This window comes from Egretta garzetta, unplaced genomic scaffold, assembly GCF_000687185.1.
Source record: "Egretta garzetta isolate BGI_Z169 unplaced genomic scaffold, ASM68718v1 scaffold309, whole genome shotgun sequence".
In the NCBI taxonomy this organism is placed as follows: Eukaryota; Metazoa; Chordata; class Aves; order Pelecaniformes; family Ardeidae; genus Egretta; species Egretta garzetta.
In genome coordinates this window covers 111241-127888 of record NW_009260764.1, presented here as the reverse complement: position 1 = coordinate 127888, position 16648 = coordinate 111241, and the positions used below count along the sequence as shown (strand labels likewise).

The window sequence follows — 16648 nt, the reverse complement described above, 5'->3', positions numbered from 1 at the left end:
GAAGGGCGGGGGGGGGTCCCCCGGGCTCCGGCGCGGAGCCCTCGGGTGGCGACTTCTGCCCGGTTGGGCTCGGTCTTCAGTAAAAGGGCAGCGGGGGTCTCCTTTCCAGCAGACCCGCGAGATCGACCGCTAAAAACCAGCGCCGTCACCTACTGATGGCAGCGATATTTCCCTTTAATTTTGACCCAGTACCGTGTTTGCGAGCCGCCTCTTCCAGCGCTCCCAGCAATGGGGTATGGGGTTGATTCAAGGTGGCTGGATGCAAATTGTTTGTAAATGATCTCACCGATATTTTCCTCTCACAAATCTCAGGGTCGCTCGTGTCAATGTGCTGTACGCGGTTCTAGACTGCAGGCTTTTATTTCTGAAGCTGCTTGTTATGGGAATGCTCGCTAAGCTTCGTTGCGCTGCAGAAGGCTGGGGCGGGTGGAAGTGGAAGGGAACACGTACGGAAAGTATTCCTGCAGTTTTAAGGAGTATTGGTGCGTGTATTTGTAGAATGGGATCCAAAACTGTAACTGGGTACGTTGACTCAAGTCTCCTCGCTTGCCTTCTGGCGTGAACTGGTAGGATGTGCTGTCCTTCGCCTCTGTCTTTCACTGATTTCTGGAAAAAACTGGAGTTCTGTCAGTCTTCTGGATGAAAAAACTTTCCCCAAGTGTCTTAATTGCAAAATTAAGTAAAGAGTATTTTAACTGCTGGAGCTGGTGAGGACGGCTTATCTGGAGGCATTAAAGAATCCAAAACATCACCAGATTACTTGAATATTGTTTCACCAGACTTTTAAAATTGCTATCTGCAATTTCTATGTGTCAATATTTGGCCCTTGTCACTTAGCATTTGAGAATAAAATTCTGTGTCTGGTATTCTTTGATTTTGGACTCTGTAATTAAGAAAATCAGTTGCCTCTCACAGCACGTCAGTACTGAAATACCGTTCAGGCCTGTGTGAGATTTAAAAGGGCAGAACAGAACTTGGTTTCTTCCTTTGGTGCTCTCGCATTACAGCTCACTTCTCTTTGCCTTGATGTACAGCTTTTATATTCCGTTACCTTATTCTTTGCTTCCTGATGATGCTTTGAAGCTTCATCTGGGGCTGGGAATCCTTGCTTTGAGGTGTTGGACGAGTGGCTAACGAGGGCCGGTCACTGGCTCAGGTCTGCGTGCTAAACAGGCGGAAACAGAACAGCAAGGCCAAGAGAGCAGGACGCTGCTGTGGGATGCTGAAGTGATTCAGGGTCAAATCCTGTGAGGATCGTTGTGGCACAGGCACGGTGGGTCTGTAAGGGGACCGTCCGGTCAGCTTTGTAGGGTACTTTTCATCAGGATTAGTGAAAGCTGTGGGAATGGGGTTTTCTTGTCTGTTTATTTGTTCTTTTTTAATTGATACTTCTCAGTCCTCTAGGGGCTTTTTTTAGTGGTTCTTGAGTGCTGGTTCAACCTAAGGACCGTGGTGTTGGGAGGGTGTATGTGGATTTGGGGACGATGAGCTTGCCCACAGTGAAATGCGAGGTTCCTGTTCCTGTTGAAAAGGAAGATCCGTCTGAGGCTCCAACTCGTGCTTAACCTGAGTTTCTTGGGCTGGGGAGAGCCGATCCCCAGAAGTTTAAAAGTCCTCCAGAACAAACTCCATAGCGCTGCTATTGCAGAATCCTTTCATTTGAATTAAATTACTTCTGAGGTGTAGCCGCGTGGAGGCATTGTTTTTATTCTGAAAAGCATAATCCTTGCCTACCTGCTTACAGCACCGTGGTTTTCCTGCAGATTGGAACAGGAATTATTTTCTGGATAAGAAAAGCTTGGCGTTGCCTTTATGAATCCCCTCCTGTTAGTGCTGACATGGAAAACTCTGCCCGCACCCCACGCTGCGCCGCTGGTTTAAGCCAAGCGTACGTTCTGTCATGGAAGTGGCTTTAGCTGCGGGGTAAAAAGCCCAAACCCTGATACACTTTCCATCTTCGGTGCTTCTTTTCAAAGCTTGAGAACTTGCAGGTTGAGGTTTTTCATTGGAACTGTCTTTCTAAGAGCCGATAGGTGGCAATCACCATTCCAGGTGCTCGCAGAAGGCCATTCCAATGGAAAACCGGTGGCTTTCCGGCGAAATAAGTTGCTTTAATGACACGGAGGCACCTGAGTCGTCTTGTGAGACGGCCGTGCGAGGCCAAACAGCGTGTTGCTCCTCCTTTACCCGGCGGGGGGTACAAGATGCAGTAGGAATTTTCACCTTGTTAAAATCGCTTGCTAAATTTTCGTTTTATTAATATTATTTTACTGAGATTCGTAGGTGTTGGATGAATATTTAAATACTGCAGAGCAAGCAGAGATGAGCTTGAAAAATCACGTTTGTAATGGGAAAGACTTTATCTTTCGTTCCTGTAAGTAGGACTTCACGCCTATGAGAGAAAGATCAGCAAAATGCTCCGTGCTTTCTCCCCAGTTTGTTTATTTTGGGTGGTTTTGTATCTATCGGTTTCATTGTTTCTTGCAGTCTTATTTTGCCGCTGTGTTGGGTCTTTCACGGGACAATAAGGCAGAGAAAAACAGCAGAAGAGGGAGGGAGAGATAGAGAATGTGGTTTAGCACTACAGAAATGAATTGGGTGTTTCTGTAGCACTGGAAATTTATTTTAGTTTTTGCTGTTGGCTGCATTTCAGTCTGACAGTGCCCTACGTACCTGTGGCACTCCATGGTGCCCTTTGCAAGGGTACAAAAAGTGGATTTTCCTTTATAAAAAACCCTGAAGCTACCTTAGAGGGTGCACAAGGTTGCGTCCCTTGCACACGCTTGTCATTAATTCTGCTCTTCATTTTTTTTATAGCTTCACGATACTTTAATTATTTCCGTTCTCAATTTTCTTTCCTTGAAGAAATAAAGAAAAAAAAAGCCCAAACAATCTCTCTGACTTCCAGGCGAGCTCTGCAGCGGTAGCGACTGAAAAAAGAAAATCTTAGAATGGCGTCGCTGCGCTCCTGCGCCGGGGCTGGGTTCTTGCAGGCACGAGCAGGGTGGCAGCCAGGATCCTCGGCTCTGGTTCACGCTCCCGACGATGCGGAGGGGAAAGTGCCGTTGCGTTAGCAGCAGCAGAGACGTGCCAACCTTAGCCAAGGCGGACGGGGTAGTTTTGATTAGCTGCAGCTTTCCAGAAGCTGGGAACAGCTGAAGCGCTGTCCTGCTCCCAGGAGCTCTTTATTCCCGAGTGGAGCCTTCATTTTGCTGCTTCAGCTTAAACTATGGATGGATTGGTTTATGCTGATAGACACGAGGATGTTGGGAAGCTGTGTCAGATGTTGAGAACGTTTGTTCCGTGCCGTAAAGGATACGGTTTCGTGTATCGCCCAGCCATCGGTTTTCTCCCCGCAAAGTCCTGTTTTAGTAACTCAGCTGGGGAGCTCTGCAGCGGGACTCCTCAGATGAGTAAGGATTGCAAGAGCAAGGTTCTGCTCTTGGTGTACGTTGACTTTTTACCCTCTAAGTATACGTCAGGCTGCAAGAGCTGTGGTTTATCTCAGTAGGGAAAAATCAATGACTCACATTTCCACAGAAAGAAATGTAATTTCCAGTCTCATAGCAACTGTCCTTTCAACAGTTTCAAACCTTCTGTGACAAAATGTTTAACACTCACCGCTCAGCTCCTAATGCTCTAGGCTGGTCCACCCACTCACCCCACGGAAAAGCATGCGTTTCTGCATCACTGAATCCCCCGATATCGGAGGGGGGATGCTGTCAAGACATGCTGAACAGTTAAATATAAAACCTTAGAAATGAGCGAAGCGTTAGCGACTGTTCTGTGGAGACGGAGTGACTTCTGGAGGGTTTAAAATCCAAACCCCTGTACTTTGATTTTTGAATCCCTGTTTTGTTTCTATACACCTTCGGGTGTTTTAAAATAGGTTTGGCTGGTAGCTTGGGTGAAGTATTTTGGAAAATTATTTTACTTAGAGCAAGATATTCTCTAGTACAAATGCTTCAGCTTGGTTTTCTCCCTAGAACTCATGACTTAATTTATTTTCACGAAACCCCAGGGAATTCAGTAAATACATCTGACCGTAAATTTCAGCGTGGGGTAGGGCTGAACCAGTGCTGACAGACGGTTGGACCGCAGGTGTCAGGGTGAAATGGGACTTTGTCCCCTGTTCCGAAACGGGGGTTTGTGCTGCTCTGGGCTCCGAGGCCTCGTGCCGGGTGCTGCGCTCGCCCTGCCCGGGCCCACGGGGCGAGTCAGTGGAAAGGCTCCCACCGTGCCTTTCCCCTCTTGTCCCCGTGAGAAGGCACAACAATCCTCGGGGTACCGCAGGGGAAGCGACAAAAAAATGCTGTGCTATTCCGTAATAGAAAGTGACATCGAAGGACAAAGAACTAATTAAAAATGTCCAAATATGGCTAAAAGCATTGCGCACTGAGATCCTCTAAAATATCAGAGGAAGTTGGGCACCTGTCTGCTGGTCAAATTTCTCATTAACTGAATTTAACTCGTTACTTTTCTTGTAGTTGATTATGGAAGAGGTGCACAAGAGCAGCAGTAACAGTTCAGTGACGCCTTCACAAACATCAGCTGTACAAGGTACAACACTACAGGCAGCTCAGCTCTCTCATATTGCTCAACAGGTAAAGCCTGGGCCAAATCTCAGCAAACATTTGAGGTAGTTAAGAGCCATTTTTTTATGTGCTACAAACGATACGAGTTCTTTTAGAAACACACAGAGAAGAAAAAACAAAAGAAAGTTGAGAAAAATGTACTTGTTTGTTGATGAGCGACACAAGATGCGTACCATGGCTTGTATTCAAAAGACCAGAATTCAATTTCGTGCTCGTACAATGCGAAAATGCAGCCCCGCGTTTTTGTTGGATTCTACATCCTTTGAAATCGTCATCGACCTGACGTGCAGGAGCTGCTTAGTGATGAATTCAGGACCAAAAAATACCATTTACAGCTCCTTTTGTAGTAGTGGCAATCCCGGGTGCTCAGCACCATGGAAACACTTGGATTTTAGCCCAACGTGAATGTATTTAATGGAATAAATCACATGAAGTTGGAAACTTGACGTGCTTAGTACAAGGTAACATCACTTTCAAAGCTTTATCCTGAATTCCCCGTAATCCAACTTCCTGCCTCTGAAGGAGCCTCCTCCACGGTGCAGTCTGCTCCTGCAGCTGGCCTGTGAAACAGCAAAATTTTGGGGCTCGTCCGCTGTTTACCCTATGGAGGCGATGCAGATTTTGATGCAAAATTGAGATAACTGCATGAGGCAAAGGCAGGCTAGAACATCAGCAAGCATCCTGTTGGTTGTTTGCAGGCTGCTTTTCTGCTCTGTTTTCATTTAGGATTCCCAATGCAACTTAATATTACGCTGTGCGATACGAAAGTAGCATGAAATGAAGTTAGCTGTGTGAGTTTTAACGAGCCCTTCATCTTCTCATATATTCCAGATTAATAAAAGTAGTGAAGAAATTTGGTGAGGAAACTGCTTATTTACTCACGCATCCACGTGTATAACTTTAATCAATGTTTAAGTGCAAAGGCTCGTGCGAGTCCAACATTAAAAATACAAATCTGTTCGAATGTAAAAAGTATTTTCTATAGGAGCAGCAGGAGTAATTAACTTTTTGCCAAGTAAACCTAGATTCCAGCTACAACATTTATTAAAATGGATCATTTTAAAACGTTAAAGAACAGATGCCGTAGTTTTTATTTGGAAGAATCTGCTCTTTGTTCTTCTTCCTTGTGCAGAGCTTGCATACCTTGTCTCCTGCCGTTCCCTTCCTGAGCTGGTGTCTTTCATACAGCCCTTGTGCCTTCAACTCTCTAAGTAGATTGGTCAGCTTTCGCTATACTTGACTCTTGTGGTTTCTTCTCTGTGAAATCTTTGAACCGTAGCCTCATGCCGGTTGCTTAAAAAAAAAATAATAAATCCAAGAACACCAAAAATGTGCATTCTTCGTGCTGCCTTCTGCGTTACTTCAGTATTGTCAGTCTGATCTGTCCAAAGCCCCTGGTCTTGCTGATGATTTCGTCTTGATTTATATAGGGCACTAAAGTCCTGTTAACTTCAGTGAGAATTAAGGCACTTTTATTTCTGCTTATCCAAGTCTAAGACACTCTTAAAATGGAATCAAAGCTTCAAAAAAAGTGAACTGCCACAAATGTGGGGCTTTATCTGTGCGTATGGCTGGAGTTCCACGAAAGCAGTCGAGCTCAGTCTCGGTGCTGGGATTCTGAAGAAGGCTGCTTCCTTGTGGTTCATTTAGAGCTGCGTGTGTTGAAGTTGCAGCATTTTAATCTTTTGCACGTAACGCTACAGATTCGATTTTCCCCCTAGCCTAAGTCAAGTAAGTAACTGGTGCAGCCTTTTCTCATATGCAGATGTGCATCTCAAAAACGTGCCTCTTTAAAGGGTACCTTCTGTGGCTTAATTAGACTCAAAAGAAGCCTCACTAATGCATGTTCTCCACGACTTTTCCTACGTGTATATAGACTTTCTGAATACCACAGAACAAACGCTTCTGTTAACGATTCTCTGCTTTGTTGTAGATGTCTCTAAGAGGTCCTGCTCCCCTGACAGTTGTTCAGCTTCCTGGAGAGCAAGTCCAGGTCCAGGGAGTCATTCAGACCGCTCAGTCCTCTTCCGTAATCCACTCGCCCCAGGTGCAAACGGTGCAGGTAACTACAGAATGTCTGTTAAACAACCAAGAATCCTGTTTCATGGATGTGAAAAGACTTGTGAGGGCTTGTCTGACTCGGCTGACTGCCACGGTTCAGCCTTTCTGGCCCCGCTGTAAGGGACAGCGAGCAACCAGTGACGGTATTTTGGGGATACATCCTGAATTCTTAAGGTTGAATTCTTAAGGTTGAATTCTTAAGGTTGAATTCTTAAGGTTGAATTCTTAAGGTTGAAATTATTTGTAGTGCTAAAGTTGCCTTTGGAGTCGAAATTAAACTATTTGATGTTGCCTCCCTTTATAAAAAAACCAAAACCAAACCAAACCACAGCTGGTTAGTTGGTGCTGTGAACAGGCGTGCCATCAGCGTGTTTTAATACCCAAATAAGGAGAGTGTGGAGTAGCCCGGTGAAGAGGAACGTGTGTTTGGAAAGGCAGACCTGAACGGTGGAGGATGGTTGATTGCTCCCCTCATGTACGCTCTAGCTCCGTTTCTGTGGTACCGAAGGGCTCCGCTTGCATCTCTTACTCATTTGCCATGTGATTTTTGTGCGGGCCACTTCAGAGAGGAGCCTTGAGGAGTTTACAGCCGAGCCTGTTGCTACTTCATTCAGTTCTTGGCTGCCCTCTGGGCAGCGTGGCATTGGCGTTGCTCTGTGAAATGACTGCACTAAGTCAGACAAATGGCTGGAAGAACTGTGCTAAAAAGCATTAATTTGTCACTGATGCTCATCTATTCATACGACGTTTAAACTGATAAACCGTGAAAAGTAAAGCTGCAACGTGTTTTCAGCTATCGTTGTTCCTGTAACATCAGGTCATGGAAAACAAAGCACATTTCTCTTTTCTGACAACACTTAAGCATCTGCTTTCATAGGTTGTCTTTACTTGAGTCTCCGTTAATCCCTTTCCTATCGTCGTGTTCTAGTTGCAGGGTCCCCACTGACTCTATTCTTTCCTTTTTTCCTGTGATTTATGAACATTGTGGCCTTGTTGCTCAAAGGGGAAAAAAAAAAAAGTAATACATGAGCAGCTTTTTGTAAAAATTGTTGCTAGTAGGTTGTTCTTTTTGTCTCTGTAGCAGCAGTTAAGTGAGAAATGCTTTTCCCAGAGCTGTATGCATTCTTCTTGACTTTTTGTTGCTGGCACACAGATAAGTACAAATAAATGTTTTGTTAGCTTGTATTTAATAAGGAGCATCAGAGAAAAAAAATAACGCTTGCCTGCTGGATGAGGACACAGTGGAATAAAGAGAAAATGATAGATAATACTTTGGATATTTACTCCCTGACATGCTGCTGCTTTAAGTATTATTTTCATTTGACTCTTTTATTCTGACCAACAAAATACGCTGCTCTTCTGTCTGCATAAAAGATTTGCAGTATTTTATGTGTTTGTACATAAATGTTGTTCCCGTTCCCTTTCCCACCACCTCCCTGGACAGTTACGGTGGGAGTGGCTCACCTTCTCAGGCCACATCAGCCAATAAGATAGTCGGGCTTGTTTGGTTTTCATGAAGACAATAAACCATTTGTATTTCTTCACACTGCTGGTTTTAAATTCCTGGATTGATTAATCCTGCAGTTTAGTCCAGCTGGAACAGCTAGCTTCAGAGGGTGGACATTTTTCAGCTTTTATGTGATAAATAGTTCGGGAGAATCTCTTGAGCGTTTCTTTTTTGCGTTTGTGTAGTTTTCGTGCAGCTTTAGCTCGTATACAATTAAAATGCGGAATCTCTTCTGGATGTTCCTTCTGAACCAGACCGGATAACCACATGGAATGTGTTTTTTAGGTATCTTCTTTGTCTGAGAGTGAAGATTCTCAGGATTCATCAGATAGCATAGGCTCCTCACAGAAAGCTCGAGGCATCTTAGCTCGTCGTCCATCTTACCGGTGAGTACCACGTGTCATACATTTCCCTATTTTTATTTGAACCCAAAATAGCAACTTCTTTCAATAGCATCACATATTCTGTCAGCCTCTGAGTTGATTTCCTTCTTTTGAAGCATGCATTGGCTCTGCCCTGCAGCAAACGTTTTGAGGATGCCATGTTAACTGTGATTTGCTACAGGGAAACTTTGCCTTAACTGGAGATCAGCTTCACCGTGATGCGGCGTAGGGAGAACTGGTATCAGCATCATTTTACTGAAATGGGGAGCGCAGTCAAAGGCCACGTCCCAGCTTAGCAGATAATAAATTTGTTAGAAACTTAACACAAAATTTAATATTTTTACAATAATGTTCTGAAAAATGTAAAAGACCTTTTACGAACCTGCCTGATATTCCTGTCTGTGAGGATTGTTCCCGCTTCTGCCACTGCTTTTCATTTTTTGAATGTTTTATGTGTTCTCCTTAGTACTTTCTGACGGCTTTATCTCATCCTGAACTACGTACCGGAACAAATTATTTAGGAGGGATTTTATTATTTTGGATGCAGCCAAAAATGGTGGTGGAAAAGAGCGATTCCGAGTCTTCAGTTAAAGTAGCCAGGGTAGGAAAATAGGAGCTGTAAGCAGGGAGAACTGTTCAGCCGTACGGGTTTGGGATCGTCAGGTCTGCTTTTCTCCTTGTGGAACTGTCCCCAGTTCATCGTTTGGCCTGGGCTGAGGGGCGTGAAATTCACGCTTCCGTTGGCTCTTCTGAACAGAGACGTGCCTGTGTTACTGGGGTGCTGTTACGTCGGACACGGGGTGTTGGAGAAGCTATGCAAGAGCTAAATTAAATGCAGGAAAGAAATGTCAAGTCTTACTGCGTAGCAGACGAGCAAAAGATCTAATTTTTAAACTTTTCTGTAGTAATCTACTGCTTTTTAGTTTATTCTGGCACCAGACAGAGCAAACTGGGCTTTATTGGATATACAAAGCCTATTCTTGAGAGAATTAGAGTTGTAAATCAGAAAAACCTCCTAGCAGGCCAGTTACATCTCCCCAGGAAGCGTTTATGGTGGAGACTCCAGTGCAGCCTTTACAGAAATGCAGTGGTGCGGCTGCAGTGCTGGTTTTCGGCACACCGTTGTTGTGGAGGTTCCTGAAATCAGCTGTAAATGGTGCAGGTTGCCACTGCAGGCTCATCAGCCCAAACATCTGAGGCTTTTAGAGGATAAGGCTTGAAAATCTGGAATTTGTGCTGATTTGCACATAGGCATGCTTTATACATCAGCAGCTGACTTGAATTGCTCTTGGCTCGTAAAAGGATTCAAATATTTAACTAAAACCCCAGACTATATAAACTACTGAAGTGTAACTGCATAAAGAGTTTGAGGCAGTCACCTCATACAAAATTCCCTTAATTCCAAAAGCTGTAGGACACCAGAATCGTGGTGTTTATTTCTGTAATGCGGGGTAGGGATAGCAGCTTGTACCTCTCGTTGCAGTAATGTGTAGGTTTCACCTATTAGAGCTGATAAAACTTTTTTTTTGTTCCTTTTTTTACAGAAAAATTTTGAAAGATCTTTCTTCTGAAGATACACGTGACCGAAAAGGAGATGAGGAGAGTCCTGGCGTCTCTACTGTTACATCTATGTCCGTCCCCACACCTATCTACCAGACGAGCACTGGGCAGTACAGTATGTTACACAAAATACGGGCCTAACCAGGCCCATTTGTTATTCAGCTTGCCTCAAAATACAGATTTTCTTCTTGTTATATATTTGACTAAGATGGAACTCAGATGGTTTGGTTATTTATCTAACAGTTAATGAAGTTAGTACTGTTATAACTTGGAAATAGACCAGTAGCTACAGACCCTGGGTAACCTCAACACTTCATTATCATCATTTTTGCCTATGGAGACCTTCAAGGGATGTTGCTATGAAATACGTAGCAGTCTCCCAGTATTAGATTTAGTCCAGAAGGTAAGATCAATGAAGATACCATTGTATGAATCACCGGGCCGCACCAAAAGGTGTTCCTGTGGTATCAGGGAGGTCGCAAAAAAAGCGGTCGTTCCTTTGATTTTCTCACTCTAGTATTCTTGTGACCCAAAAAGCAGCCGGCTCCGGCCCGTGGAGCACGCCCTCCCCACGCTTCTCTGAGCTGGGTGTTCGTGCTGCTGTTTCTCACTTGCCCCCGCCCCTCACTCCTTTGCCCTTTCTTAAGTACGTTTCCCCAGAGGAGCCACCGGCCGTGGGTCGGGGTGGAGCTGGTGTCTGGCTCGGGGCAGTCCCAGCCCCTGCGGCTGCTCCCCGTACCAGCGCCTCCCCCTTACACCCAGGCCCTTGAGTAGGAGCCCAGCGGCGAGACCTGGGAGTTGACAGTGACAGAAGAAAAAAGCCTTTCAAAAGGGGCAGTGTGTTTCAGCAGTGGCAAGAGATGCACAGCCGCCAGATGTGCCTTCAGCTTCTGTATGTTCCAACGTACAGCTACAAATATTGCGCCTCTTCCTTTCTCTTCCAGTTGCCATTGCTGCAAACGGGCTACAGCTGGCCAGCCCGGGTACAGATGGCGTGCAAGGTCTGCAGACACTAACGATGACCAACGCTGGTGGTACTCAGCCTGGGACAACGATATTGCAGTACGCGCAAACGTCAGATGGTCAACAGATCCTGGTGCCCAGCAACCAGGTGGTGGTGCAGAGTGAGTACACCCTCTGGAAACGGTTGGAAACACCCTCCGCGGACGCGAGTGTAACTTTCTAACGCTGCCACGTTTTGCTGTCTTACGCTATTACCGCCACAGCTGCGTCGGGAGACATGCAGACGTACCAGATCCGCAGCACGCCGACCACCACCTCCCTTCCTCAGACTGTGGTGATGACGTCTCCCGTCACTCTGACATCGCAGACAAGTAAGACAGATGATCCGCAGCTGAAACGAGAAATAAGGCTGATGAAGAACAGGTACGTAAGCGCCCGTTTGTTAGTTTAACGCGCTGAAACGCATCCTGAAAGGACAAATCGTGAGTCCTGCAAGCTGACTGTTGTGCCATCGGCGTGCTGCGCTGCATCCAGCCACCCAAAACACGGGGAATTCTGCCCAAAACACGCGACGTGCTCAGTCTCGCGCAGCTCGGAGAAAACAAATTGTTGTTTTCCCTGCGGGTTGGCTACGGTGCGTGTTACCGGGTACCGCCAAATTTCACGCTCTCCACCTGCCGTTGGGTACCGAGCAGTTTGGTTGGTCCGGGCTTGTGACGTTCACAAACCAGACGCGTCGCTGAAATAACCCGTTCTGCTTGTCTGTTGCAGAGAAGCTGCTCGAGAATGCCGCAGGAAGAAGAAAGAGTATGTTAAATGTCTGGAAAATCGGGTTGCGGTCCTGGAAAATCAGAACAAAACTCTAATTGAAGAGTTAAAAACTTTGAAAGATCTTTACTGTCATAAAAGTGTGTAAGAAAAGAAGGTAAAACTTTTGTGGACTGTTTAAATTTCAGAGGAGAAATTTTTTTTTTTTTTTTTTATACTGAATTTTTTAAAATAGATGAAAGGTCAAAACTGAAACTTTTCTACCTAGATTTCGCAACTTAAAGACTATATAGATTTTATTTACAACATGTTGATGACAAAGTACAAACAGGAGACGAGAAAACCTCACCAAAATTCCTGCTGCACAACTGGAAACTTTATAAAGCCAAGATTGCATCTCCAGTGAAAGGACAGGCGTTTCACAAGGCAGGTGATGAGAATTTCTTTGAAAATTTCTGCAAATACCTCTTGCAATGGAGGCGATATTTGGTTACAGTTAAAATGCGGATGAAATGGAATCCTTGCCATAGCTGACATTATTAGTGACATTTATAACCAGTGTATGTTTTGATTTCTTACTCTTTTTCAAGCCTTTTTCTTTCAGTTATTTGTATGTAAATATTTTTATTTTAACCTGTAAGTTGTTATTTACAGGTGCAGATGATAAAGAAAGCTAATACTTTGCTAGAGATATAAATTATGTTTACTCTTTCTCAGCTGACAGCTTAAAAAGTTGGGGTTTGGTTTTTGGTTTTTTTGTTTTTTTTTTTTTTTTTTTTCAATGTTTGCTGTGTTTTATCAAATTTGGAAAGGATCTGCAGGAAGCAGCGAGAGGCTGAGTCCTGAAAGGCCTGAGGCACGTGACCGAAGGTGTTGGCTTCTCTTAGGAGAATTCAACACGTCCGGTTACTGCGGAGTCCGGGGCGGTAGACCGGGAACTGGCGAGCAAAGGTTTCTGGAGAATGATTTCGCAATAGTTTGGTCTTAGTTGCTGGGCTTGATAAACATCTCTAACTGAGAAATCAACTGCGCGCTGATCGTAGAGACAACGGAACACGCGTTGCTTATTCGGTCTGGAGATTCTCCTGTGCTTCGGAACGTTTAAACCAAATAGGAGGAGGAGGATAAACGAAAAGATTGAAGATCTATACCAAAGGGTTAATGAGGTTCTAATATATGGTTTATATGCGGAAAGTAGTACGGAATTTCTGGACTAATTTTGTAAGGTAGGTGATATTTTGCAAAGTAATGGTATCTTTGTAAGAAAATATTCTATTGAAAACAGGTAGATGGTCGGTATATTTTGTAGCTAAATTGTGATCTTTACAAATTCTGAAATTGAGTTTCTATACGTATTTTGACAGTTTATATATTTCGTTTTAGTAAACAAATGAAATATTTTGTGAACCAGATTTTCGAGCATATATTTTTATGGATAGTTCAAAGTCAAATGAGATCGTCTTTGGTGTAGGAGATATTTGAATTAATTTTGTACGTCTGTAGGCAACTTGCAAAAAAATGGATCCTAAGGAGTATTGGAAAAAAAAAAGAGAAAAAAACCCAAAACAAAACACAAAAGAAAAAAAAACCAACAAAGAAAGAGATCAGGGCTTTTTACTCCCCACGGTTGATATTATCTGCACATGAGATCTGACAGCATCAGAGGTTCTAGCTTGTGTGACTGTAATTTGTTTCAGGTGAAAATTAAATGTTTGACATGATCAGGACTCTTTTGGGGGTGGAATCTCCATTCTTGGAGATACTCAAAAGCCGTCTGGACGTGGTCCTGGGCAACCTGCTCTAGGTGAGCAGGGGGTTGGGCAGGGCGACCTCCAGAGGCCCCGGCCGACCTCAACCATTCTGTGATTCTGTGATTCTGTGAAATAGAAAAATGTGTATGCAGTGCTTATTGCATGAATAATAAATACACTATTTTCCATAGTTAGGATTGAATCCTGCTTCCAGTTATGTCAGCGGGAATTGCACTATGGACTATGCTATTACAAAGGTGTTAGAGCTACGTGTGTGTGTTGTGCTAGCTCAGATCTGAATGAAACGAGAAGTTGTACTCACTCCCTAGATGTGTAACGCTTAGCATATGGTCAGTCAGTATTTTTTATTTTACTCATTTTTGAATTAATGGACTTCGTAGCAAGCAGAGCTCTTTGCAAATGGTATGGGAAAGGCTGCATTCCACAATCACGACATCAGTAGGCTATAAAAACGTATTTTTTTTCCTAAAGTTTCTAAATACCCGATTGTTACAGACATGATCCAGGGTACGTTTCCTTTAGGCCAAGCTGGAGCACGCGTTCGTGTTCGCACGTGCCATTGCTGCACGTGACAAATAGCCAGCCAGGCTGAGAACGCCATTACGGTAGGGAACTGCTCCACAAGAGGCGTCCGGTGCCTCCTATTCCTGTTAGTGGGATTTCAGGAAAAACGAACACCTGGGCACGTGCTTGGCCTCTCAGAGAACTGGGCCTTTCGCTCCCTCTCCCATCGGGGGGGGCACACGCTATTCGGCTTAGGTTTAAGAGGGCTTGACTTACTGAAACGAATTTGGTAACTCCTCTGTACGGTATTTTGATCCTCACTGTGTGCTGTTGTTCCTTTACCTTCTTTTGTAATGCGGAATAATAATTTAAAAAAGCTATCAAGTGTTAAGAGTGTAAAAAAAAAAAATAAAAATAAAAAAATGGTGGCCAATTCTTTCTGTATTCAGCAAGTGAAGCAAATGTAGTGCTGCCAGACATAACATCAGTAAATTTTTATCCTCTTAAAATAGTGTTTTGGGAAGAGCAGCTTATTTTTCATCATGGAAATATTAAACAGTAACATGAGTTTGCTCTTTAAGTAATCACTTATCATGAAGTACTTATTTTGGATTTACTTCAAAATCTAGATTGTAAGAGAGTAAAATCCTGTCATCTCCTGAGCGTGAGAGATGTAGTACCCGATACTGTTCTGCTGGTCATCTCCCAACGGAAGTACATGCTTTATATGAACTGTAAATATTTGTCGAAACAATTAGATGGTTGCAAATTTTGACCTTGGTAAATAAAGTCGCCAAAATGTAATTCTGATGGTCCTTGTTTATTTTTAATTAACGTAGTCCTGCAGTGGTTCTCACCAAATGTGCGTTCTTTATGTGGTATTGGGTCTTTCACCATGGCCAAGAATAAACGTGTAGTCTATGAAACGGCACCCAGCCATCTCCTGTCGGCTGCGTGCTCTCAGCAGCCAGCACTAAGTTATTTGGGCATAAATTTTAGTCGTCGCTAAAAATAATTACTGGAGAAGACCTTTTATCTTTCTGCGGGGTTTGGGGTTTTTTTTGCCTTTTTAGTTTTCAGTAAGCTGAGCCAATATTAGCAAAAAAACCTGTTGTGCTCTGCTGGTGTTCACCCAGCAGAGGGAGCGTCTCTGCCGTCTACCAAATCGCGGTGGCATTGCCAAGGAGCACTTCAGCTGCTGGTAGCTGGAAGAGCATAGAAATAAGGTAGGAAAAAAAAGTCTTTTCGGCTGGCAACACTTCTACATTCAGTTTCGTTGTTAGGGTCGAGGCTGTTATCACCTCCTCTACTGTTAGTATGGACATCAAAGGCAGAAAACAAAAGAGGTAACACAGTCGCAAATGTGACTTCTAAAAAGTCAGCGTACGCCCTTCGGCTCTTAGGTTTATTCTGAAACGGGAGGTAGCGCTCTTTTCAGAGTTTGAACCGGCAGACCAAGCCTCTGCGACGATGACGCAATGGTTTGTCCCTTCAGAAGGGCTATGCGAGTACCGTACGCATCACAGGCAGCAAGATGGCGAGCGTCATGCTGGCGGGATTCGCCGCCATGTTACTCTTCAGAAGTTCAGATTTTACCCATCTTCCGTATTGAGACAAACGGACGTAGATCCCAGGGTATTTTGGTCGGCCACAGCCGACTCCGAAGCTGGCAATCCCCATGAGATAGTACTTGTTGGTACTGGGGTGAATGCAGGCAAGAGGTCCACCGCTGTCTCCCTAAAGATAAACAATAGAGAGACCGAGTAACGTGTGTTCCCTTCCGGGAGTCGGTGTAGAATCGACTCAGTAATGCACCCACTTTTTTTTTTGGGTTAACTTTTTTCAATCAGAGAAGTTAACGGCGCAGTGATAACGACAGTAGCATGCAGTACACAGACAAATTAAGATGAAGTTGGGCTGTCAGGCTCTGGAAGGGGCTGCCCAGGGAGGTGGTCGAGTCCCCATCCCTGCGGGGATTTAAAAGAAGGGTGGATGAGGTGCTGAGGGTGCTTGGTGGTGGGATGGCAGGGGTAGGTTAAAGGTTGGACTCGATGATCTCAAAGGTCTTTTCCAACCAAAGTGATTCTGTGATTCTCTGCGGGGTGGCACTACCTGGACTAGAACGCCATGCCGGCATTGGTTTCAGCACAAGAAGGACATGGAACTGTTGGAACGGGTCCAGAGGAGGGCCACAAAAATGATCCGGGGGCTGGAGCACCTCTCCTATGAGGCCAGGCTGGGAGAGTTGGGTTTGTTCAGCCTGGAGAAAAGAAGGCTACGGGGAGACCTGATTGTGGCCTTCCAGTACCTAAAGGGGGCCTATAGGAAAGATGGGGAACGTCTTTTTAGTAGGGCCAGCTGTGTTAGGACAAGGGGAAATGGTTTTAAACTAGAACAGGGTAGGTTCAGGCTAGAGGTAAGGAAGAAATTTTTTACAATGAGGGTGGTAAAACACTGGAACAGGTTGCCCAGAGAGGGGGTGGAGGCCCCATCCCTGGGAACATTCAAGGCCAGGTTGGATGGGGCTCTGAGCAA

General features: G+C 44.5%; 2 protein-coding genes across 4 annotated transcripts in view; one reads left to right on the top strand and one right to left on the bottom strand.

Annotated features, from left to right (window-relative positions):
• The first annotated feature begins 2612 nt into the window (after window positions 1-2612).
• On the top strand, window positions 2613-14902 carry ATF1 (activating transcription factor 1). Of its 3 annotated transcripts, XM_035901507.1 has the most exons (8): window positions 4716-4764; window positions 5590-5591; window positions 6529-6657; window positions 8449-8549; window positions 10091-10221; window positions 11051-11230; window positions 11333-11492; window positions 11841-14902. In XM_035901507.1, the coding sequence occupies exons 1-8, from the start codon at window positions 4731-4733 to the stop codon at window positions 11983-11985; spliced, it is 882 nt and encodes a 293-aa protein (XP_035757400.1). In that variant the 5' UTR covers window positions 4716-4730; the 3' UTR covers window positions 11986-14902. The 3 variants fall into 3 exon arrangements, with proteins under 3 accessions (XP_009644401.1, XP_035757399.1, XP_035757400.1); XM_009646106.2 differs by lacking the exons at window positions 4716-4764; window positions 5590-5591 and adding an exon at window positions 2613-4604; XM_035901506.1 differs by lacking the exons at window positions 4716-4764; window positions 5590-5591 and adding an exon at window positions 4486-4560.
• Window positions 14903-15613: 711 nt separating this feature from the next.
• The window catches only part of TMPRSS12 (transmembrane serine protease 12), a 6530-nt gene continuing 5495 nt past the window's right edge, over window positions 15614-16648 (bottom strand). Inside the window, exon 5 of the mRNA XM_009646116.1 lies at window positions 15614-15850. Within this exon, the coding sequence (XP_009644411.1) occupies window positions 15614-15850 (237 nt within the window). The remainder of the gene's footprint in view (window positions 15851-16648) is intronic.

Bases quoted from the DNA above. Each gene is read 5' to 3' on its own strand.
- ATF1 (XM_009646106.2), top strand. From the start codon at position 4,494: ATGGAAGAGGTGCACAAGAGCAGCAGTAACAGTTCAGTGACGCCTTCA. The intron at 4,605-6,528 runs GTAAAGCCTGGG...GCTTTGTTGTAG, and splicing joins TCTCTCATATTGCTCAACAG to ATGTCTCTAAGAGGTCCTGC. The intron at 10,222-11,050 runs GTATGTTACACA...TTTCTCTTCCAG, and splicing joins GACGAGCACTGGGCAGTACA to TTGCCATTGCTGCAAACGGG.